Raw genomic sequence first — 23,624 nt, 5'->3', positions numbered from 1 at the left:
GTTTAAAGTGCAATTTCATGAGTGAAAGCCTTGGAGTAGCTGCTAAAGGAAACCAAATGTGCAGTCTGTGGTTGCCATCCTGAAACACCAGTAACTACTGAGTGCCACAGGGATCAGTGCTGGGGTCACAGTCATTTTATAATAGATATTCATAACTTGGATGAGGAAAGTGAATGTATTATTGTCAAATTTGCGGATGACAACAAGGTGGAAAGGCAAGCGGTGAGGATGACACAGAGGAATATGGACAGGTTAATTGAATGGACAGAAGTTCAGCAGGTGAAGTGTAATGTGAAAAATTGTGAAGTTTATACTTCAATGGGAAGGATGGAGGAGCTGAACATTGTTTATGACTGCAGAAGGCTGCAGCACAGGGATTTGAGAGTCCTTGTGTATAAACCACACAAATTACGATCCATGTTCGGGTAATAGAGCAAATGGAGTGTTAATCTTTAATTCAAAGGGAATGCAGTGTAAAAATAGGGAAGTCTTGCTAAAACTATTCTAGGATCACACCTAGAAAACTGTGAACAGTTGTAGTCCCATTTATCTGAGGAAAGATGTGCTGGCGTTGGAGGCAGCCCAGAGAAGGTTCACGTGATTGATCCCAGATATGAGGGATTTTCTTCTGAGTAGGTTGGTCTCGTACTCATTGGAGTTTAGAAGAATGAAAGGCTACCTTATTGAAGCATGAGATTTTTGAGGGGCAAGATAGGTTAGACGCAGAGAAATTGTTTCCCTGTGGAAGAGTCGAGGATCAGAGTGGGTAATCTGAGTATAGGGCCACTCACTTCAGATAGGAATTTCTTCTCTGAGGGTAGTGAATTTGTGAAGTTCTTTACTGCAGAGGGCTGTTATGGCTAAGTCATTAAGTATATTCAAGATTGAGAAACCTATTTAATCATTTAAGGGAATTAACTAATGGGGGCAAGGTGAGAAAGTGGAGTTGAGGATTATCAGATCAGTCATTAAAAGGTGAAGCACACTTGATGGGTGGAATTTCATACTTCTGCTCCTACATCTTGCCCTGTTTTGATGTTGGGTTAGGAGACATGACACCTGAACTGGAAACACTTGGTTGCAACACTGCAAATGAGGACTGTACAGACATTTCTCAACCTGAGCCCTGATTGTCAAACTTGCGCAATTGTCTTCAGGAATTAAAGACACTGCTGTTAACAACTCCAAAAGAAAAAAATTAAGAGCAGAATTAAGTTTTTGCACCCCCATTCTTCAAGCTTTTGTTCTTTATTGATATATGTATTGGCAATGGGAGGGAAAAGGCTTTTTGATTTAGTGCATTTGGGGTGACAGGTCACTGAATGAAAGCTCCAGGCATGTGTCTAAACATGATGTGACCTGTTGTTCTCAATGCTCCATGGCAAATCAAAAAGCCATTTCTGTCCCCAAGACAGTCCTTGAGGCTGAAACTCCGAGGAATCTTTTTTTGAAAGCGTCTGCATCTGTTTCAAATCTCTAATTCTTTAAGTTCAAAAGTACTGGACTTTCTATATTTACATTTGGTATATAATAATGAAAGCCTCACTACAAATTAAAACATCAATGCGGTAAACTCTGGTTTGCAAACAGGCGATGCATAGTGACTTCAGTAAAGTTACACCCTTGTACACTCAGATTCTAAAACTTTTATGTAAAAGTTGCAAAGTTTCACATATTAATTTATAAACAATGGGAGAGTTTATTTTATATTTTAACTTGTCATCTTTGTAGTATTTCTGAAATGTGCAGATTAGAACATATCTGAGACACTTTAAAGTTTCCTGTTAATTACTGTAGGAGTCCTTCAGCCCGATAACATCTGGCTTCACTTAAAGAATGTGCGAATCAAAAGCTAGCTGAGAGTTTAATGGTCATTGTAACCCAACCTGCCAGTTGAGAAACCCACAGAAACAAGATGGTGATTTTGCTCCTGGCCTGAGATCACTGCTCCTTGACAGTAGACAGTAATGATCAGGGAGGATGTAAATCCGGCATTGTCACACTTCATCAGTTTCGCAGTGGATAGGTTTAGTTAAAGTTATTTATTTTTAAAAGTCCAATTAAATGTCAAATGCCATGGAAAAAAATCTACATTCAAATGTAAATATGTTATTTAATTTGTCACTCATCTCTTCCATGTGACACTCAGAGTGGCCTCCCAAGTTTGAGCATATCTCTGGGATTTGCAGCAAGTATCTCCAGCTACAAGACTGAGGACAGCCTAAATGTGTAGATTTGATGTAGAAAACCTCGAAATTAGCGTGCAGTTACTTGCATGGATTCCTCTCTGTTTGACATTGACACACCCTCTGGATCCCTTGGCATTAACATCCAAGAATTATAAATGATAGGCAAGAGGCAAAGGCCAAGTTTTGATGATTTTATATCTGTCTCGTTTTCTGGCTCACGTAGGCAGATGGAATATGTGTTGGGTGTAAAGTATAGCAAGCCTGCAAATCACCAATCTTTGAATGACTGTAAGATAGAGAAAGTGAGGACTGCAGATGCTGAAAATTGAGACGAAAAATGTGTTGCTGGAAAAGCGCAGCAGGTCAGGCAGCATCCCTTCTTCAGGAATGAGGAAGGTGTGCCAAGCAGGCTAAGATGAAAGGTAGGGAGGAGGGACTTGGGGGAGGGGCATTGGGAATGCGATAAGTGGAAGGAGGTTAAGGGGAGGGTGATAGGCCAGAGAGGGGGTGGGGGCGGAGAGGTCGGGAAGAAGATTGCAGGTCAAGAAGGCGGTGCTGAGTCTGAGGGTTGGGACTGAGACAAGGTGGGGGGAAGGGAAATGAAGCTGGAGAAATCTGCATTCATCCCTTGTGGTTGGAGTGTTCCAAGGTGGAAGATGAGGCGCTCTTCCTCCAGGTGTCATGTTGCCATGGTCTGGCGATGGAGGAGGCCAAGGACCTGCATGTCCTTGGTGGAGTGGGAGGGAGAGTTAGTGTTCAGCCACGGGGCAATTGGATTGGTTGGTCCGGGCATCCCAGAGGTGTTCTCTGAAACGTTCTGCAAGTAAGCAGCCTGTCTCCCCAATGTAGAGGAGGCCACATTGGGTGCAGCAGATGCAGTAAATGATGTGTGTGGAGGTGCAGGTGAATTTGTGATGGATATGGAAGGATCCCTTGGGGCCTTGGAGAGAAGTGAGGGGGGAGGTGTGGGCGCAAGGGTTTGCATTTGTTATGGTTGCAGGGGAAGGTGCCGGGAGTGGAGGTTGGGTTGGTGGGGGTGTGGACCTGACGAGGGAGTTGCGGAGGGAGTGGTCTTTCCGGAATGCTGATAGGGGAGGGGAGGGAAATATATCCTTGGTAGTGGGGTCTGTCTGGAGGTGGCGGAAATGACGAAGGATGGTACGATGTATCTGGAGGTCAGTGGGCTTCTGTCCTGGTGGTGATTGGAGGGCGGGGTTCAAGGGCGGAGGAGCGGGAAGTGGAGGAAATGCGGTGGAGAGCATCGTTAACCATGTCTGAGGGGAAATTGCGGTCATTTGAAGAAGGAGGCCATCTTGGTTGTTCGGTATTGGAATTGGTCCTCCTGGGAGCAGATGCGGCGGAGGCGAAGGAATTTGGAATATGGGATGGCGTTTTTACAGGGGGCAGGATGGGAGGAAGTGTAGTCTAAGTAGCTGTGGGAGTCGGTCGGTTTATAGTAAATGTCCGTGTTGAGTTGGTTGCCCGAGATAGAAATGGAGAGGTCTAGGAAGGGGAGGGAGGAGTCTCTGAGACAGTCCAGGTAAATTTGAGGTCGGGATGGAAGGTGTTAGTAAAGTGGATGAACTGTTCAACCTCCTCGTGGGAGCACGAAGTAGTGCCGATACAGTCATCGATGTAGTGGAGGAAAAGGTTGGGGGTGGTGCCAGTGTAGTGCGAAAGATGGACTGTTCTTCATATTCTATGAAGAGGCAGGCACAGCTGGGGCCCATGCGGGTGCCCATGGCTACTCCTTTGGTTTGGAGGAAGTGGGAGGATTGGAAAGAGAAGTTGTTCAGAGTGAGGACCAGTTCAGTCAGTCGAAGGAGGGTGTCAGTGGAAAGGTACTGGTTGAGTCGGCAGGAAAGGAAGAAGCGGAGGGCTTTGAGGCCTTCGTGATGGGGAATGGTGGTGTATAGGGACTGGATGTCCATGGTGAAGATAAGGTGTTGGGGGCCGGGGAAGCGAAAATCATGGAGGAGGTGGAGGGCGTGGATGGTGTCCCTACCAACCCCAACCTCCCTATCAAACCGGCAGACAAGGGAGGCGCAGTGGTAGCTTGGCACACCGACCTTTACACCACTGAGGCTAAACGCCAGCTCGCGGACGACGACTCCTACTGCCCCCTTGACCATGATGCCACCTCCCACCACCAAACCATCATCTCCCAGACCATCCATAACCTCATCACCTCATGGGAGCTCCCATCCATTGCCTCCAACCTCATAGTCCCACAACCCCGCACCACCTGTTTCTACCTCCTGCACAAAATCCACAAACCTGACTGCCCCAGCTGACCCAAGGTGTCAGCCTGCTCCTGCCCCACCATACTCATCTCTGCATACCTCGACACTGTGCTGTCCCCCTTAGTCCAAGACCTCCCCACCTACTTTTGGGATACCACCCACGCCCTCCACCTTTCCATGATTTTCGCTTCCCCGGCCCCCAAAGCCTTATCTTCGCCATGGACATCCAGTCCCTTTACACCGCCATCCCCCATCATGAAGGCCTCAAAGCCCTCCGCTTCTTCTTTTCCTGCCGACCCAACCAGTACCCTTCCACCGAAACCCTCCTTCGACTGACTGAACTGGTCCTCATTCTCTGAACAACTTCTCTTTCCAATCCCCCCCACTTCCTCCAAACCAAAGGAGTAGTCATGGGCCCCAGCTATGCCTGCCTCTTCGCCGGATATGTAGAACAGTCCATCTTCCACAGCTACACTGGCACCACCCCCCACCTTTTCCTCCACTACATCGATGACTGTATCGGCGCTACCCTGTGCTCCCACGAGGAGGTTGAACAATTCATCCACTTTACTAACACCTTCCACCCGACCTCAAATTTACCCGGACCATCTCAGAGACTCCTCCTTCCCCTTCCTAGACCTCTCCATTTCTTTCTCTGGTGACTGACTTAACACGGACATTTACTATAAACCGACCGACTCCCACGGCTACCTAGATTACACCTCCTCCCACCCTGCCCCCCAATTCCAACACCGAACAACCCAGATGGCCCCCTTCTTCAAAGACCGCAATTTCTCCTCAGACGTGGTTGACGATGCTCTCCACCACATCTCCTCCACTTCCCGCTCCTCTGCCCTTGAACCCAGCCCCTCCAATCGCCACCAGGACAGAACCCCACTGGTCCTCACCTACCATCCCACCAACCTCCACGTACATCGTATCATCCTTTGTCACTTCCACCACCTCCAAACAGACCCCACCACCAAGGATATATTTCCCTCCCCTCCCCTGCCAGCATTCCAGAAATGGGCGGCACGGTGGCACAGTGGTTAGCACTGCTGCCTCACAGCGCCTGTAGACCCGGGTTCAATTCCCGACTCAGGCGACTGACTGTGTGGAGTTTGCACGTTCTCCCTGTGTCTGCGTGGGTTTCCTCCGGGTGCTCCGGTTTCCTCCCACAGTCCAAAGATGTGCGGGTCAGGTGAATTGGCCAAGCTAAATTGCCCGTAGTGTTAGGTAAGGGGTAAATGTGGGGGTATGGGTGGGTTGCGCTTCGGCGGGTCGGTGTGGACTTGTTGGGCCGAAGGGCCTGTTTTCACACTGTAAGTCTAATCTAAAAACCACTCCCTCCACGACCCCCTCGTCCGGTCCACACCCCCACCAACCCAACCTCCAGTCCCGGCACCTTCCCCTGCAACCGCAAGAAAAGCAAACCTTGCGCCCACATCTCCCCCCTTACTTCCCTCCAAGGCCCCAAGGGATCCTTCCATATCCGTCCCAAATTCACCTGTAGCCTCCTCTACACTGGGGAGACAGGCCGCCTACTTGCGGAACGTTTCAGAGAATACCTCTGGGACACCTGCACCAACCAATCCAGCCGCCCCGTGACTGAACACTTTAACTCCCCCTCCCACTCCACCAAGGTCATGCAGGTCCTTGGCCTCCTGCGTCACTAGGCCATGGCAATACGATGCCTGGAGGAAGAGCGCCTCATCTTCTGCCTAGGAACCCTCCAACCACAAGTGATGAATACAGATATCTCCAGCTTCCTCATTCCCCTCCCCCCACCTTATCTCCATCTCAACCCTCGGACTCACCACCGCCTTCTTGACCTGCAATCTTCTCCCTGACCTCTCTGCCCCACCCCCTCTCCGGCCTATCACCCTCACCTTAACCACCTCCCACCTACCGCATTCCCAACGCTCCTCCTCCAAGTCCCTCCTCCCTACCTTTTATCTTAGCCTGCTTGGCAGACCTTCCTCATTCCTAAAGAAGGGCTTACGCTCAAAACATGGATTCTCCTGCTCCTTGGATACTGCCTGACCTCCTGCGCTTTTCCAGCAACACATTTTTCATGACTGTAAGATAGGCAATGTTGAAATAGGCAGTCTGGATAAGGAACAGTTGTCTGTCAGTCTTCTGAAAAATGCATTTTGACAGGCTGTATTGGATAATGGAACAGTTTAGTGTGTGTAGAAAACTTGAAAATCTGACATTTATTTTTAAGATATGGGCATTTGTGGCATGTATGGCATTTGTTACTCTTCACTCTCCATTCCTGACATAGTGGTGTAGAGTCATGGCCTCGATGTGCTGTAGGTACACACACCATGCTGAAAGAAAGGGAATTCCATGATTTTGACCTGGTGACGGTGAGGGGATGACGATGATATAGTTCCAAGACAAGGTTGTTTGGACAGGAATTTCAAGACGGTGGTATTTCAGTGGACTGGCTGTCCTTTTATCATAGGTGGTAAAAGTTGTGGGTTTGAAAGGTGCTGTCAAAATAGGTTTAGCAATTTAACATGCATCTTACCCATGGTAGCCATTGCCACCTTAGTGTGTAGGTTGTGGAGGAGTGAACTTGGGGGTGAGGTGCTGATCAAGGGGCGACTTTGTCCTGGATACCTGGGCTTGTTTCGGCTGCATTGATCCAGGTAAGGGAAGAGTATTCTAACACACTTGTGCTTCGAAGATGGTGGGCAGGCCCTAGTGAGTCAGGAAGTGAATTGCTTGCCACAGAATTCCTAATCTCTGATCTGCTTTTTGTCGCTACATTTCTTATTTGACTGATCCAGTTACATTTGTGATGATAGATCATAAAGAATTCAGCAATGGTAATGCCATTGAGCATTAAGGGAAAATGATTTCTTTCTTGTTTGAGATGTTCATTGCCTGGTATTTGTGTGATGTGAATGTTACTTGTCACTTATCAGCCCAAGCCTGAGTGTGTTCTTAGGGCAAGTGACTCCATTGTGTCGATGTTTTAGATTAAGTTCCCTATCGCGTAGAAACAGGTCCTTCGGCCCAACCAATTCACACTGACCCTCTAAAGAGTAACCCACCCAGACCCGTTGCCCTCTGACTAATGCACCTAACATCATGGACAATTTAGCATGGCCAATTCAGCATGGCCAATTCACATGACTTGCACATCTTTGGACTGTGGGAGGAAACCAGAGCACCCGGAGGAAAATCCACACAGAAACGGGGGGAATGTACATACTCCACACAGGCAGTTGCCTGAGGCTGGAATTGAACCTGGTACCCTGGTGCTGTGAGGCAGCAGTGCTAACCACTGAGCCACCATGCAGCCCTAACTGTTGTATTTGTCTAGGGAGGCTTTCAGGGTGTCCTGTAGCATAGCCTATGCCTTTCCGGTGATCCCTTACCATCGCGGAGCTTGGAGTGGAGCACTTGTTTGGGGAGTCTCATGTTGTGTATGTGGACAATGTGGGCCATCTGCTGCAGCTGGTCATGTGACCAGTGCCTCTCCTGGAGATATTGTTCTGGGAGAAGATGTTCACATTGGTGTATTTATCCTACCAGATGACCTGCAGGATTTGTGAGGGCAGAGCTGGTGATAAGACTCCAGTAATTTGGGCTGTCTGTTGTACACGGTTCATGTTTCTGATACACAGAGGAAATGGGGATCACAGCTGCTCTGTAGACCATGCCCTTAGTACTGGACTTGAGATTTCGGACTTTGAACACTCTGTTCCTCAAGCTTTGAAGGCTACACTGGCACTGGAATCGACTTTGGGTTTCAGTGTCAATGACTGCTCGCACAGGAGGTATGGGAAATGAGTGACGTTGTCCAGGGGCTCACTGATGTTTGTGGGATAGTTTTGTGTGGCAGGATGAGGGCTAGTGGAGAATCTAAGTTTCCCATCTGCTTAGTGTGCGGCCCATTCTCTAATACATCTTGGTGAATGTGTCGACAGTGGTTTGTGGCTCAGTCTCGGTGTGTGCTCATAGGCATAGTCTGCGTCCTGCAGCTTGATGACAGTAGTTGGAGTGGTCTTTGATTCTGGTCTAGAGGCATTGTAGATTGAACAGTTCCCTACTCGTCTTGTCAGTTCGCTCTACTCCAGTGCGGAGCTTTGTGGAGATGTTGCGGCACGGTCTTAATCTTGTAAACCCAAGAATTTGATCATGATTCTCCTTGGCCTTACACACAGATTTCAGGGCTTATTTGGCTGAAAGGCAAATAGTTTTCTTCTTAAGATTGCTTACACAATCTGCTGTACCTGCTGTATTGCCACATTTGTGGTTAACTAGTCACACGGCAAACATGATTAAATTCCTTTCTTGAAGAGAAATGGCAGTCTATCCATCTATATGTGCGCCCACAGCCAACGCCTTCATGCTACATGTGAAGCACACCACAACAAAATCCCTTGAGGGTCTGAGCTATTTGCGCCAAAACATAGCTGAAAACTGCCTCACAGTTTGCATGCTTTCAAAAAAACAACTGAAGTGTTTCACTTTTTTTACAGTTGATAGCCATATTTTTGGCCTGCAGAGTTCATGATTGTAACTTCTGGTAGCTAAATATTTACTTAGTTTCCACGTAATCTATAGATTTGCATATTGCTGTATGGTGAATGATGGTATCTTGAATTTTGATTCGAGAGTATTTGCATTTTGAGTGGCATTCTCCATTTTTTAAATCTGCACAAATAATGTTAGAAGCAAACACATTAATTTCAAACAGATGTGGAGTTTACACAATTTATACTCTATTTAGAAACGTGTTCAAAACCAGTAAGGCAGAACAAGCTGAAAATGCAGTTATTTTTATTTCAGAGATGTAACTTTTAAAGGAAAAAAATGCTCCTTTTTTTATATATAAAAAATATTGGGCTGCTATTTTATCCACTTTCAAGGTGAGGAAAGCAACATTTTTTAAAATAGGAAATTAAGTGAGACTTATAATCCCAAAATTTATCAAAAAATGGATCTTGGGGAATTAAGGAATTCAGGGTAGTGTGGGACGATAAAAGATCAGCCATTTTTTTTTAAACAGCAGTGCAGGCTTGAGGGGGCCAGTGGCCTACCAGATCCTACTACAATGTTCTTCATTATACAACAATCTAACAGCAGCTAGAAATACAAGACCTAGAAAACTTGACACATTTGCAACCAAGAGTTCTGCATTTCAATCACATTTTAAATTTAAATTGGAAGTAGCAATTTTTGAGGGCTGGGAATATGACTAGTTACAAAATGGGGGGAAAAATTGCTTTCCTATATGTTTTAAGAAACAATGGAATTTTCAAAAAAAATTACACTTCTGTTTCCATACTAAATGTCTTTAAACACAAAATAACACATACACTTTTTAATTCACTTTCATTCTAGTACAGGTTAACTCTCCTAATAGCTGCCAAGAAAGAAAACTGAAATATAAGAGCACATGCTACACTTAACTTGTGGATCATGTTGTTTGAGGGAATTGTTTTTAGCATGGATGAAGTCATCTAGTTGGTCCTGCAGGAAATTATTCAAGCAGTTAGTTTGTACTATGTCTATGGATCCGGACATTAAGTTTTGACTCGTGAATGGAGCCCAGATTGAGGAGCAGATTGTACAGTCATGGACGGTTAAAGTGGTGATAGCCAAGGTGCTCTCAGTTGGTGGACACTGTAAGGTATCTTGCTATATACTGAATCGTAAAAGCTGATTAACAAGCTTTCTTTTAAAAAGTCAAAGCTGCTAAGTACTGCAGCCACAAAGCAAAAGTGAAACTGTTTTGTTTTGATGCTGTTGTTTATCTGCCCTCGCAGAATTACACCACCTTTTAAATGTTGCATTACTGAAACCGGTTTAGTTTAGCACTGTAACTGAGGAAGACATTTTCCTTAGAAAGTTTGTTATAGTAAACATTCTGTTGCTAGATGTTCCAGAGTCTGCAGGTTATTACAGGACTTCAGTGAGATAATGATGAAATTGGTGCTATCTGATTGTGTCCATGCACAATCAAATTGCCTGATACTACTGTCGTCATCCAGATTAAGCAATGCAGAGCAGTCACTTCATAAATGCACAACAAGATTGTCAGTATCGATAAGATTCTGTCAAACATAAAATAATATTTGGAGAGAACTTTACAACAAACAGAATCTTATAGCACAGAAACAGCTAGCTGTCAGCTCCTAGTACTTGTCACCTCTTTGGTATCATCTTGTTCATCCCTCTCCACTAATTATCCATCAAGAGTTTATCTACTCTCCTTTTGAACATTGCTATTAAATTTGCTGCTTTTTGTCTTAGAGAATTTCTTTATAACCCCACTGGTCTTAAAAATAAAATCTCCAACTTGTTGCATCCAAGCCATGTCAGTAAATTACAACCACCTTCATATAGACAATAGGTGCAGGAATAGGCCATTCTGCCCTTTGAGCCTGCACCACCATTCAATATGATCATCCTTAATCAGTATCCTGTTCCTGCCTTATCTCCATAACCCTTGATTCCACAAGCCTTGGGAGCTCTATCCAACTCTTTCTTAAATGAATCCAGAGACTGGGCCTCCACTGCCCCCTGGGGAAGAGCATTCCACACAGCCACCACTCTCTGGGTGAAGAAGTTTCTCCTCCTCTCTGTCCTAAATGGTCTATCCCGTATTTTTAAGCTGGGTCCTCTGGTTTGGCACTCACCCATCAGCGGAAACATGTTTCCTGCCTCCAGAGTGTCCAATCCTTTAATAATCTTATATGTCTCAATCAGATCCCCTCTCAGTCTTCTAAACTCAAGGGTATACAAGCTCTGTCGCTCCAATCTTTCAGTGTAAGGTAATCCCGCCATTCCAGGAATTGACTTCATGAACCTACGCTGCACTCCCTCAATAGCCAGAATGTCTTTCCTCAAATTTGGAGACTAGAACTGCGTAGGCATAGGGGTGAGGCTGGGGGAAAACAGCAGCCTTCTGTTTTCTTCTTGAGGAATTCATGTGGGAAATACACCCTCTAGTACAGGTTGGCAGCATCAAGAAAGGAAATGTGTGAACTGAAATGGTGAATCAGGAAGTAATGTTTAGGAATTGCTAAATGTATTCTTCAAAGGGTCTGGAACTTCGAGAAAACAGGAATGCTACATAAGTGAAGAAGAAATGAGGCAAATAATTTTCTAGAACATTAATAATAGTCACTAAAAGAAAGTAGTGTAACAGTTGCTTAGAATTAAACTATATAATTAAATACTCTCAATCTGTGTTTCAATGCGAAGCAATCTGCGTGTCATAGAATCATACAGCACGGAACCAGACCCTTCTGTCCAACTAATCCGTGCCAACCGGCACGGTGGCACAGTGGTTAGCACTGCTGCCTCACAGCACCTGAGACCCGGGTTCAGTTCCCGACTCAGGCGACATACTGTATGGAGTTTGCACGTTCTCCCCGTGTCTGCGTGGGTTTCCTCCGGGTGCTCCGGTTTCCCCTCTCAGTCCAAAGATGTGCGGGTCAGGTGAATTGGCCATGCTAAATTGCCCGTAGTGTTAGGTAAGGGGTAAATGTAGGGGTATGGGTGGGTCGCACTTCGGCGGGTCGGTGTGGACTTGTTGGGCCGAAGGGCCTGTTTCCACACTGTAAGTAATCTAATCTAAAAACAAGTCCCTCTAAACCTTTCTGAGCTATGTATCTGTCCAAGTGCCTTTCAAATGGTGTAAGTGTACCCGCATCTACTGCTTCCTTTGGCAGCTCACTCCACACCCTCTGTGTGAAACTCCTCAAGTCCCTTTTTAAATCTTTTCCGTCTCACCTTAAACCTGTGCCCTCTAGTTTTAGACTCCCATATCCTGGGTAAAAGACCTTTTTGCTTTTCAACTTATCTATGCCCCACTTGATTTTATAAACCGCTATGAGGTCACCCCTCAATTTCCTACGTGCCAGTGAAAAATGTCCCGGCCTCTCCTTATAATTCAAACCATCCAGTCTCCGTAACCTCATTTGTAAATATTTTTTGCAATCTTTCCAATTTAATAACATCCTTCCTAAAGCAGGGTGATCAGAATTTTACACAGTACTTCAAATACGGCCTTAGCAATCCTCATGTATGAATTGCAGGAAACTGGTATGCAGGTACAACAGGTGATAATGAAGGCAAATTGATTTTTGGCATTTATTGTTAAAGGAATAGAGTATAAAAAATCAGGAAATGTTGCTGCAGCTGTACAAGGCATTAGTGAGTCTGCACTTGGAGTATTGCGAAAAAGTTTGGCCTGGTTGCATTGGAGGCATTTCAGAGGGGAGTGACGAGATTAATTCCAGATGTTAAGGGCTGGTCTTATGAAGAAGGATTGAGGGGTTGGGCCTCTACTGTCTGGAGGTTAGGAAAATGAGAGGAGATCTCGTTGAGATATGTAAGATGCTAAAATGGGTTGACAAAATGGATGTGGAAAGGATATTTCCTCTTGTGGGGCAATCTAGAATGAGAGGCCATAATCTTAGGATAGGGGACAGCAGATTTAAAATGTAAGAAATTACAATAGTCACAGGTGAGTTGCTTGAAGACTGGAGATTGGCTAACATGGTGCCAGTATTTAAGAAAAGTGGTAAGGAAAAGCCAGGGAACTATAGACTGATGAGCCTGACATCAGTAGTGGGCAAGTTGTTGGAGGGAATCCTGAGGGACAGGATGTACATGTATTTGGAAAGGCAAGGACTGGTTAGGAATAGTCAGCATAGCTTTGTGCTTGGGAAATCATGTCTCACAAACTTGATTGAGTTTTTTGAAGAAGTAACAAAGAGGACTGATGAGGGCAGAGTGATGGATGTGGTCTATATGGACTTCAATAAGGCGTTTGACAAAGTTCCTCATGGTAGACTGGTTAGCAAGATTAGACCTCATGGATTATAGAGAGAACTAGCCATTTGGATACAGAACTGGCTCAAAGGCAGAAGATAGAGGATGGTGGTGGAGGGTTGCTTTTCGGACTGGAGGACTCTGACCAATGGAGTGCCACGAGGATCGGTGCTGGGTCCACTGCATTTCGTCATTTTATTTAAATAACTTGGACATGAACATGGGAGTCATAGTAAGTTTGCAGATAACACCAAAATTGGAGATGTAGTGGACTGTAAAGAAAGTTACTTCAGATTACAAAGGGATCTTGATCAGATGGGTCAACAGGCTGAGGAGTGGCAAATGGAGTTTAATTTAGATAAATGCAAGGCATTTTGGAAAGGCAAATCAGGGCAGGACTTGTACATTTAAGGTGCTGGGGAATGTTGCTGAACAGAGACCTTGGAGCGCAGGTTCATCATTCCTTGAAAGTAGAGTGATGGTAGATAGGATAATGAAGAATACATTTAGTATGCTTTCATTTGTTAGTCAGAGCATTGAGTACAGAAGTTGGGTACTCCAGAAGTACAGTACATTGGTTAGGCCAGTTTTGAAATATTGCATGCAGTTCTGGTCACCTTCCTATTGGAAGGATGTTGTGAAACTTGAAAGGGTGCAGAAAAGATTTACAAGGATGTTGCCAAGGATGGAGGATTTGAGCTACAGGGAGATGTTGGACATGCTGAGGCTGTTTTCTCTGGAAAATCTGAGGCTGAGGAGTGACCTTCGAGTTTATAAAATCACGAGGGGGCATGGATAAGATAAACAGATGAGGTCTTTTTCTTGGGTGGGGGAGTCCAGAACTAGAGGGCATAGGTTTAGGGTGAAAGATATAAAAGGAACCTTCGGGTGAGAGGGAAGGATTTAAAAGGGACCTAAGGGGCAACATTTTCACACAGAAGGTGGTGTGTGTATGGAATGAGCTGCCAGAGGAAGTGGTGGAGGCTGGTACAATTGCAGCATTTAAAAAGCATCTGGATGGGTATATGGACAGGAAGGATTTAGAGGGATATGGGCCAAGTGCTGACAAATGGGACTAGATTAGGTTAGGATAACTGGTTGGCAGGAATGAATTAGCCCGAAGGGTCTGTTTCCGTGCTGCACATCTCTATGACTTTTTTTTAAAAGAGTAATGAATCTGCAGGATTCACTACATCAGAGTGTGGTGGATGTCAAGATGTTGAGTAAGTTTTGAGAAGGTAGTCAGAGATTTTAATTAGTTGAAGGATCATGAAGCGTGGGCAGGAAAGTGGAGTTCAGGCTGAGTTGAGATCAGCCATGCTCATATTAAATGACAGAGCAGGCTTGAGGGAAATGAATTGCCCACTTCTGCTCCTTGTTACGTTATCCTATAAATCAAGGGGCCACACTGGAGACTAGAGCTGTCCAACAACTATAATCAGTGCTCATGCAATGGTGGTTGAAATTGCTGCACGATTCCCCCCTTCTCCATCATGCAGAATAGAGTCAATATAAGAAACAGTTAGTCGGATGAGCAATGTACTTAGTTATGACTGTTGAGTGACTCTCTGTCTTTATTTAATATTAAAATTATTAAGCTGCCTTTAGCTGTGAGCAGGTTTTGATGGGAAATCACAATATAGTATATTGTGAGAAAGTTGGTCAAAGAATTTAGAAACTTCCAATTGCATTGGAATTGTGGGTAGTGTTCCAGAAATTATCATGATGAGATTGCTCATGGAACAGCTACACTTAAATTCTGGCCAAATTTGTATATAGCTATTTTTTTTGAAGACAATAAATAATTGAAGATTAACAGAAATCTCCACATCCTGTTTTGAGAAGTGAATTTAGCGGGATTTCATTTTTTGTCTGCTTTTATTTCTTTTTGGTTATCACCTTTTAAAAGAAAATACTTCTGCCATTTTGTTTTCTAATATAATTAAAAATTCTTCACCCCAACATCTTATGGCTGATTAGCACCAATAATAACCTGTTTTTCTAAAAGATGTTTCATGCCATACTACCTGTTTCTTTCAAACCATTTGGACAACCCAGCTGCAGGATTTCTGATTACTCACCAAGAACCTCCCTGTGGATCCATTCAGGAAATGGGGCCTGAATGTAACAGTGGACCAATAGAATTATGGAACCAGGAAAATCTGATCTCCCTGGCATTTGCATGTGTATTTCCTTTAAAGATGCAACAGCTTTAATATATAAGAAGTTTCTGGCCTAACAATACTAAAAATGAGTGAACATATCAAGCTTTAAGCTTGAAATGTTGGGGCAAAAAGTTTGAGCAGCACCCAGTGATTGGGGAGGTATCCAAGTAATTGTCAGTGCTGCTTGGTATAAATTCTGAAAATACAAGTAAACAGTCAGACATGCAACCAATTAACAACAGAGTTTCACAAGCCCTCAAAAACAGTGCTAACAATGCTAAGCTCTGACAATTTGCACCGTACACACTCTACAGCCATGAGTTAGTTGCACAAGTGAGCTTTTCTATTTAACTGATATTACAATAGCATCCCATACATAAGCTGTAAATTGTTCACAACATATGATAGGCCACAGAATATGAGAAAAGTTTAACCACTTAACATGTCTCTTGGGAGTCCTTAGAGGTGTGTGGCCTGTAGCCAGGGATGTTGATGAGCATGGAGAAACATTGCAAGATAAAGAATTTCTTTTTACTTCCCTTTTTACTAAGTCCTTTTATAGGACTATAACATTCTTGAAAGTGATTGTAACTTGATCAGAAAGGATAATCTAAGTTGACAAAAAGCATTAAAATTCTCTTCAGAACCATAAGTTTGTGCTTGGCCACAAAATGTGGCATTTATTTTGTACTAAATTTGACTAACTGTGAAGTGTGGCCTTATTTAATTCTTCTTTGAATGTATTCTGATCAGTAGAGATATGCATCTTTAATGAGACTTTCAATTCTTCTCTCAATTAAGAAATCCCAAGTTTCCTTTGCTCCCACGTTCACAAATTCAAGATCTTTTTTACAAGTCATGTGGTTTGTTTTTTTTGATTTTAGGCAAATGAATAACTGATCCACACTCTGTAAAGACTAAACTGAGTGTCTAGAGCTAACAAGCTGATGTGAACAGCAGAGTTGGTTTTGTATTGTATTGAATTGAATTTATTGTCACGTGTACTGAGGCACAGTGAAAAGCTTTGTCTTGTGAGCAATACAGGCAGATCACAGAGTTAAGTAGTACAGATAAGTAAGTAATAGGTAAACAGCGGCAAAAACAAAAGCACAGGTACAGGAGAATGTTAAGAGTTTGAGAGTCCATTCAGTATTCTAACAACAGTAAAGTAGAAACTGTTTTGAAACCGGCTGGTGCGTGTGTTCAGGCTTCTGTACCTTCTCCCCGATGGTAGAGGTTGTGGGAAAGCATTGCCATGGTGGGATGGACCTTTGTGATTGTCCAGGCCACGTTTACCACTCTCTAACAGTCTCCGATCTTGAATGGTATAGTTGCTGTAGTGATACATCCAGTCAGGAATGCTCTCAATAGTGCTCCTATAAAAGTTGGCAAGGGTATTTGCCGTCATGCAAATTTCCTCAGCTACCTGAGGAAGAAGAGAAGTTGTTGGGCCTTTCTAACCAGTGTGTCCACATGAAGAGTCCAAGAAAATTTGTTGTGGATGACCACTCCCAGGAGCTTGATGCTCTCTACTCATTCCACCTCTGTGCTGTTGATGTATAAGGGGTCATGAGTAACGTTCTGCCAAAAGTCAACAATGAGTTCCTTGGTTTTGCCAGCATTGAGACCTAGGTTGTTCTCAGTGCATCATTTTTCTAGGTCTTTCACCTCCTGTCTGTAGCCTGTTTCGTCACCATCTGATATTCGACCGACAATGGTGGTGCCATCAGTGAACTTGTAAATGGCATTAGTCTGGTATTTGGCGATGCAGTCATGGGTATACAGTGAGTACAGTAGGGGGCTGAATACGTACCCCTGGGGCTCCAGTGTTGAGTATTAGTGAGGATGAAATATTGCCCCTGTCTTCACTGATTGTCGCCTGTGGGTCAGGAAACTGAGGATCCAGTTGCAGAGAGTGGGGCTTGGTCTGAGATCATGAAGTTTAGTAATCGGTCTCAAGGGGATAATAGTGTTGAAGGCTGAACTGTAGTCAATGAGTAGGATTCTTACATAGCTGTTCTGGGTGTCAAGATGTTCTGGGGAAGAGTGAAGGGCAAATGATATGGCATCTATCATGGATCTGTTGGTCCGATAGGCAAATTGAAGTGGGTTAAGAGTAGTGGGGAGACTGGAATTGATTAATGCCATTGCCAGCCTTTCAAAGCACTTCATGACCACCAAAGGTAGGGCCATTGAGACATGCTGCACGGCCCTTTTCAAACAGGTAGGGACAGTGGCCTGCTGCAGGGAGAGGTTGAAGATGTCCAAAAAGACCTCTGTCAGTTGATCTGCGCATGCTCTGAGTGCACAGCCTGGTACTCCATCTGGTCCCATCGTTTTCCTTGGATTCACACAAAGGAAAACTGATCTGACCTCTGATGCAGTGACTGTTGGGATATGTTTGTCAGTACTTGTCAGAATAGGTGTTACCTCTCTGCGGAAATTCTGCTCAAAGCAAGCATAGAAGGCGTTGAGATGATCTGGGAGGGATGTGTCATCGTCTGCTATCTTGTACTGTCTCTTTTTTTTAGAACCTGGGATGTCATTCAGTCCTTACCATAGTTGCCGGGTATCTGTCTGGGTCTCTAGTTTGGATCAGTATTGGCCCTTGTCTGTTGTAATGGCTCTGAGAAGGTCATTTTGGGATTCCTTCTATTTGAGTGGGTCTCCTGATCTGAAGGCCTCACGCTTGGTTTTTAGCAGGTTCCATATGTCCTGATTCATCCAGGGTTTCCTGTTGGGGAACACCCGGATTGACTTCCTTGGGGTGCAGTGTGTTGAAATTCCTAAAATTGGAGAGAATACATTAGACTTGCAATTAATTAAACTATTAGAGGTACACACTGGCACTTAGTCCTCACATTACAGTACTGCAATATATTAATCATGTTTAATTTTGATGTTGAGTTCTTTTGACATAACATTTGCTGATCTGTTAAGGCTTATTATACTACTGTTTTTGTTCTCTTTAGCAATTTCCTCAGTATGGTGGTGCACCCGGAGCACCTGGTGGTGCAGGATATCCTGGAGCTGGGGGTCCAGGATATCCAGGAGCTCCCGGAGCTGGAGGTTATGGAGCATTCCCTGGTCAACAGCAGGACCCACTCTATGGATACTTTGCTGCAGTAGCTGGTCAAGTAAGTCTACTTTCACGTAATTAGGACTTGCAAGCTTTTGAAAGCCCAGGAACTGTTTACAGAAATGTTTTTGCATTTAATGTACCAGCTAGGTAGCTGTCGACATACAATCTCTTCCTGTGCTAAGGTTGCTTTCACTTTAGTTTGTAATATCCATTCAATGCATTTTATTTGAGGCATACTGTCACAAGTGTGAAGCTGAGAGCAAGTGAATTTTCAGGGCAGTTAAGTACAAGAAGCAAATATTTAAACCACACACTACAACCTTGAATTGACTCAAAATAGCTGAATTTTCTACTGTGATGTTATGAAAATGAAAGGGGTGACAGAGAATTGGAATTTGCTCTCGTCTCAGTGTAAAAATTAAAATGGCCACAGATTAAAATAAGAAAGACTAAGCTAATATTAGTAGCAATTCTGTTAGTAGTGCAATGTAAATTAAACCACAAGCTGTATTGTATTCTAAATCTCAACAAGGAGCAGACAGACATTGGAAGGCTTTGAAAATGCATTAATAAAAGATTCACTGCATTTAATGTTATCAATGAACAGTATGCATTTCAATGTTGGAGCTCAAGGAGAAGGAGACTATTGATCAGTATGTGAAGAAACAGTCACATCTAGCCAAACTCTAGAGTTTGACAACTGAAAGATGCTCAGTGATTGATTGTCTTAGGCATAAGAGATCCTGCTATGAAACCAAATCTACTGAGGAGATGGTTTTCTCCTAAAAACTAATGCATGCAGAGACTGAGATCATCAGTCATTACCTAGGGCATATTCATGGAGGAGCAGATGAGGCTTTACTTTATGTTGAGACACATTCCAGGACTAATTAGTACATTATATTGGTGTCGAAAAAGGAAGCAATACTCTCACAAGGGGCAATAGAAATATCAAGGCTATAGGGAAGGATATAAATATTTATAAACGACATCACACAATAAGTATGGCCAGTCTGTGGAGTTAGTGGGTAAACTTCAAGAAGCTGAATCACTTTGATTCTGAACCTCATTTCTAAAAAGTTGGCGTCGTCAGGTGTCTTTTTTCACATGGGTTTGCTCTCAGCAAAGCTGACTTGTTTTCTACTACACAACATTTGTTTTCTGCTACTTACACTTGCTATTAACATCTTTTTTGCTTCTAGATATTTCCTTTACTACCATTAGCTCTCCCTTTGTCTTTTGTTCTCACCATCGATTCCGCTTGTTGCTACTCCCTCTTTGTCAACAGCATAGCAGCCATCATTTTCCAGCACCTTTCAGTTCCAATGAAGAAGTCTGTATTTCTCTCCACCGATGCTGCCAGTCCTGAGTTTCTCCGGCACTTTTTTATTTTATCGGCTGTCTCAGTAGCCTTTACTTGTAAGACATCTTTTTAAGATGAATTCCATCAGGATCTGGGGTCTTTTCAGCCCGCTATTCCAACAGTTTATTCAGGCTGCAGATGTTCTTTAACAACGGACAACAAGCTTATTCTGCAAAATAAAACAAAACAAAGCAATTTGTACATGTCGAAGACGGTTGGAAAATATTTAATACTAACATCAGAAGAAACTTGCAACCTGTTTTCTCAACCCCATTTGTTAGAGACCCAAAACTAGAGAAATATCCCTCTGACCCCAGCATTTTTTTAAAAAAATCTTTCAGTACAGAAATAGGAGAAAAGGGCAGATAACTGCTTGGCTGGTGAGTTGGTGAAACACTGGGATCATGTAGTGAGGAAGCTGGGACCCTGTGCGAGGGGGACAGTCTGCACTTGAACTAGAATCAACATCATTGCGATTGGGTTTACTAGTGATATGAGGAAGAGTTTAAACTAATTTGACGGGTGGGACAGGGTCCTTGAGCTTTCTTTCACTAAGGGCACAGCAGATTTTAGTAAAGGAACAAAGACAGAGGATGCTTCAATGGAATAGGATAAGGCTGAATGATCTCTGCTTTATTCCTAGGAGTATTATGAGTAAGACAAATCAGTTAAGGGTATGGAATTGTGATGTTGCCATCATGGAGATGTGTTTGAGGGAGGGACAGAACTGGTAACTCTATTCTGGGTATAGTATCTTCAGGCAGGATAGGGGAGGGATAAAAAGAGGAGATGGTGTCAACTTTATTGATAATGAATGAGGGGCATGGACAGGGTGGATAGGAGGCAACTGTTTCCCATGAAGCATTAAAAAGGTAGCACAGTTTTAAGGTGAAAGTTAGGGGATTTGAGGAAAGATGATTTCACCTAGAGAGTGGTGGGAATCTGGAATGCACTGGCTGGGAGAGTAATTGGAGCAGGAAACTTAAATCACAGTACTTGGATCAGCACTTGAATTATCATGTTGTAAGAACAAAGAAAATTACAGCACAGGAACAGGCCCTGCAGCCCTCCAAGCCTGCACTGATCCAGATCCTCTATCTAAACCTGCTGCCTATTTTCTAAGGATCTGTATCCCTTTGCTCTCTGCCTATTCATGGATCTGTCTAGATACATCCTAAATTACACTCATTCCCGTCCCTACCATCTCCGCTGACAACGAGTTCCAGGCACTCACCACCCTCTGCGTAAAGAACCTTCCACGTATATATCCTGTAAACTTTCCCCTCTCACTTCAAACTCGTGACCCCTAGTAATTTTAAAAGGTATGTGGATGAATATATGAATAGAAAGGGTTTAGAGGGATGTGGGCCAAATCTACATGGGACTAGGTCAGATTGGGAAGCCTTGTCAGCACTTACGAATTGGACCAATTCAGTCTGTTTCTGTGCTGTATAACTCTATGGCATTCTGTCCTGAGGAAAAAAGGTTCACATCCCATCATGACAGATTGTGAAATTTTGAATTTAATTAAATGTAAAAATAAAATCTAGTCTAATGGTGAGGTTGGCAGATTTCCTTCCCTAGAAAAAAGTGAATCAGGTGGGCATTTATCACAGTTCGCCATAGGTTAGATTTTTAGTTCTGGATTTTTATTGACTTCAAATGTTTGCATTTGCCAAGCTGGGATGGACCCATGGCACCATGACTTCAGAAATATCTTGAGGTCTTGGATAACAAGTTCAGTGACAATTACCATAAAATCACCTACCTTGATGGTCAATACTGTTGTATAATTTAGTTATCTGCCCAAAAGCTCTGGCCAAGTTACCTTACATCAAAGACATCTCTGAAGTGACTTCCAGACTACTCAGACTCCTTGGCATCACAGCCCACAAACCTACCAGCACAGTTAAACAGCAATTGATTAACATAAAGGATCCAATTGAAACAACCAGCAAAACAAACATCATTTACAAAATACCTTGCAAGGCTATAACAAACACTACATTGGACAAACAGGCAGAAAACTTGCCACCAGGATAGATGAACACCAACTAGCCACCAAAAGATATTACCCACTTTCACCACTATCCTTATGTACAGACACCACTTTGACTGGGACAACACATCCATCCTAGGACAAGCTAAACAGAGGCACACACGAGAATTCCTCGAGGCCTAGCATTCTAACTGGAACTCTATCAATAAACATACCAGCCTCTGAGAAAAAGAACTGCAAGTGATATCACCCATCTTGAGAGACAAATAGAAAGTGGGACATAACACCAGCACTTCACAGCAGGCTCACTGACGATGTTACCTAGTATGGTGGCGAAACATCTAAAAACGAACCTTCCAGTTCAGCAAGCAAACTTAGATCCAGAACCCCAACTTGAGCTACAAAGTTTCCCAAAAATCGCGAGTTATCTGGCATTCTGATAAACAATGTTGGTCATTGGAAGCTTCAGATGTAAGTCTGTATCCATTTCCCCATCTGATGGAATAGAAATTTCATACAACCTCACTTCAGGTTCCCAACTTCGTATCAGTTGGTAACATGCTTCTGTGGTAACTACTCACCTTTTTATTTCTGGGTTTAGCTGCTGTAATACGCACGGTATTTTGTGGTTATGCTGCCAGACATGCTGAGTTTATCCAGCATTTTATGTTTTGATTTCTGTGTAATATTGTTGCTTCAACATATTTCTCTTCCATTTCATTACTGATTTGTATCATGTCAACAAATGGTTCCGTTGTCAAGTCAACTTTTAAATTCTAAAGGTGCACTTTAAGTTTTTAATAAATTTTCCTATTCCAGATCAAATAACTTTTTTGCCCAGTACTACTAAAATTGAAAGGAACGGCTAGTGGGAGCAGGCTTGTCACGGAGAGATTGAGTGAACATGATTTGTGCATTACCATAAGTATTGCCTTAGGGAGTGTTTGGTTATGTACTTTTTATAAGTTGAAGTATTTTATGCCACGGAAAACTTGACTAATAGCCTCTTCATGAGATGCAATCCAATTCTTTTGTCTATTCCCAATTTTGATCAATTCTCCTCTATGAACTTTTAATAAAGAGACAATAGATTCTTGAAATGTTTAATAAATTCTGCTTTAAGTACTGCCTCAAAGCGAAGCTGTCATGTTTTAACAAGCTTTCCTCAAGAAAAACTTGTATCTCTTTAATTTTTATCCATTTCTTACTTTTCATTTTGCGTGCTGATCTTGTATTCATGCTGTCTACTTACTGATTTCTGACCCGATGGAAAGATTTTTGTTTAAATTGTTGAACTCTTCATTTTGAGAGACCCTTTCAGTTCTGCAACTTTTCTGTTATGAGCAAAAACTCCAGTCTTCCTCTCCTCTAGTAACTACATTCCTTCATTTTCCTGGTACCAACTGTGTCCCTTTTTGCACTGTCTGTATAGCCTTGACATCCTTCCTAAAGTTGGCTGCTCAAAACTGGCCATGCTATGATTGCAGCAGAAGTTTAGCATTGCAGCTTTGTTTTATATTCATTACACCAACTTGTAAACCTTAGGATTTGTCATATTCCCAGTTCAGGATCTAGTTTGGAACCAATAACTTTTTTTTTGTTTAAAAATGTTCAAAAGTCCAGGTTTTTAAATTTTTTTAAAAATTCAGTCACGGGATATGGGCAGTATTGGCTAGACCAGCATTTATTGCCCATCCCTAATTTTCCAGAGGACAGTCCAGTGTCCCTATTGCTGTAGGTCTGGAGTAACATGTCGGCCAGACTGACTAAGGATGGCA

At 43.3% G+C, this 23,624-nt stretch overlaps 1 protein-coding gene across 1 annotated transcript in view; it reads left to right on the top strand.

The window, feature by feature from the left end:
* The window catches only part of LOC132815767 (sorcin-like), a 46,664-nt gene that overhangs the window by 8,454 nt on the left and 14,586 nt on the right, over nucleotides 1–23,624 (top strand). The window contains exon 2 of the mRNA XM_060824938.1: nucleotides 18,375–18,539. Coding sequence (XP_060680921.1) covers nucleotides 18,375–18,539 — 165 coding nt within the window. The remainder of the gene's footprint in view (nucleotides 1–18,374; nucleotides 18,540–23,624) is intronic.

Source organism: Hemiscyllium ocellatum, chromosome 5 (genome assembly GCF_020745735.1).
Source record: "Hemiscyllium ocellatum isolate sHemOce1 chromosome 5, sHemOce1.pat.X.cur, whole genome shotgun sequence".
NCBI classification, from domain to species: domain Eukaryota; kingdom Metazoa; phylum Chordata; class Chondrichthyes; order Orectolobiformes; family Hemiscylliidae; genus Hemiscyllium; species Hemiscyllium ocellatum.
Note: the sequence above shows the minus strand (reverse complement) of the source record. Positions and strands in the feature narration are given on the sequence as shown.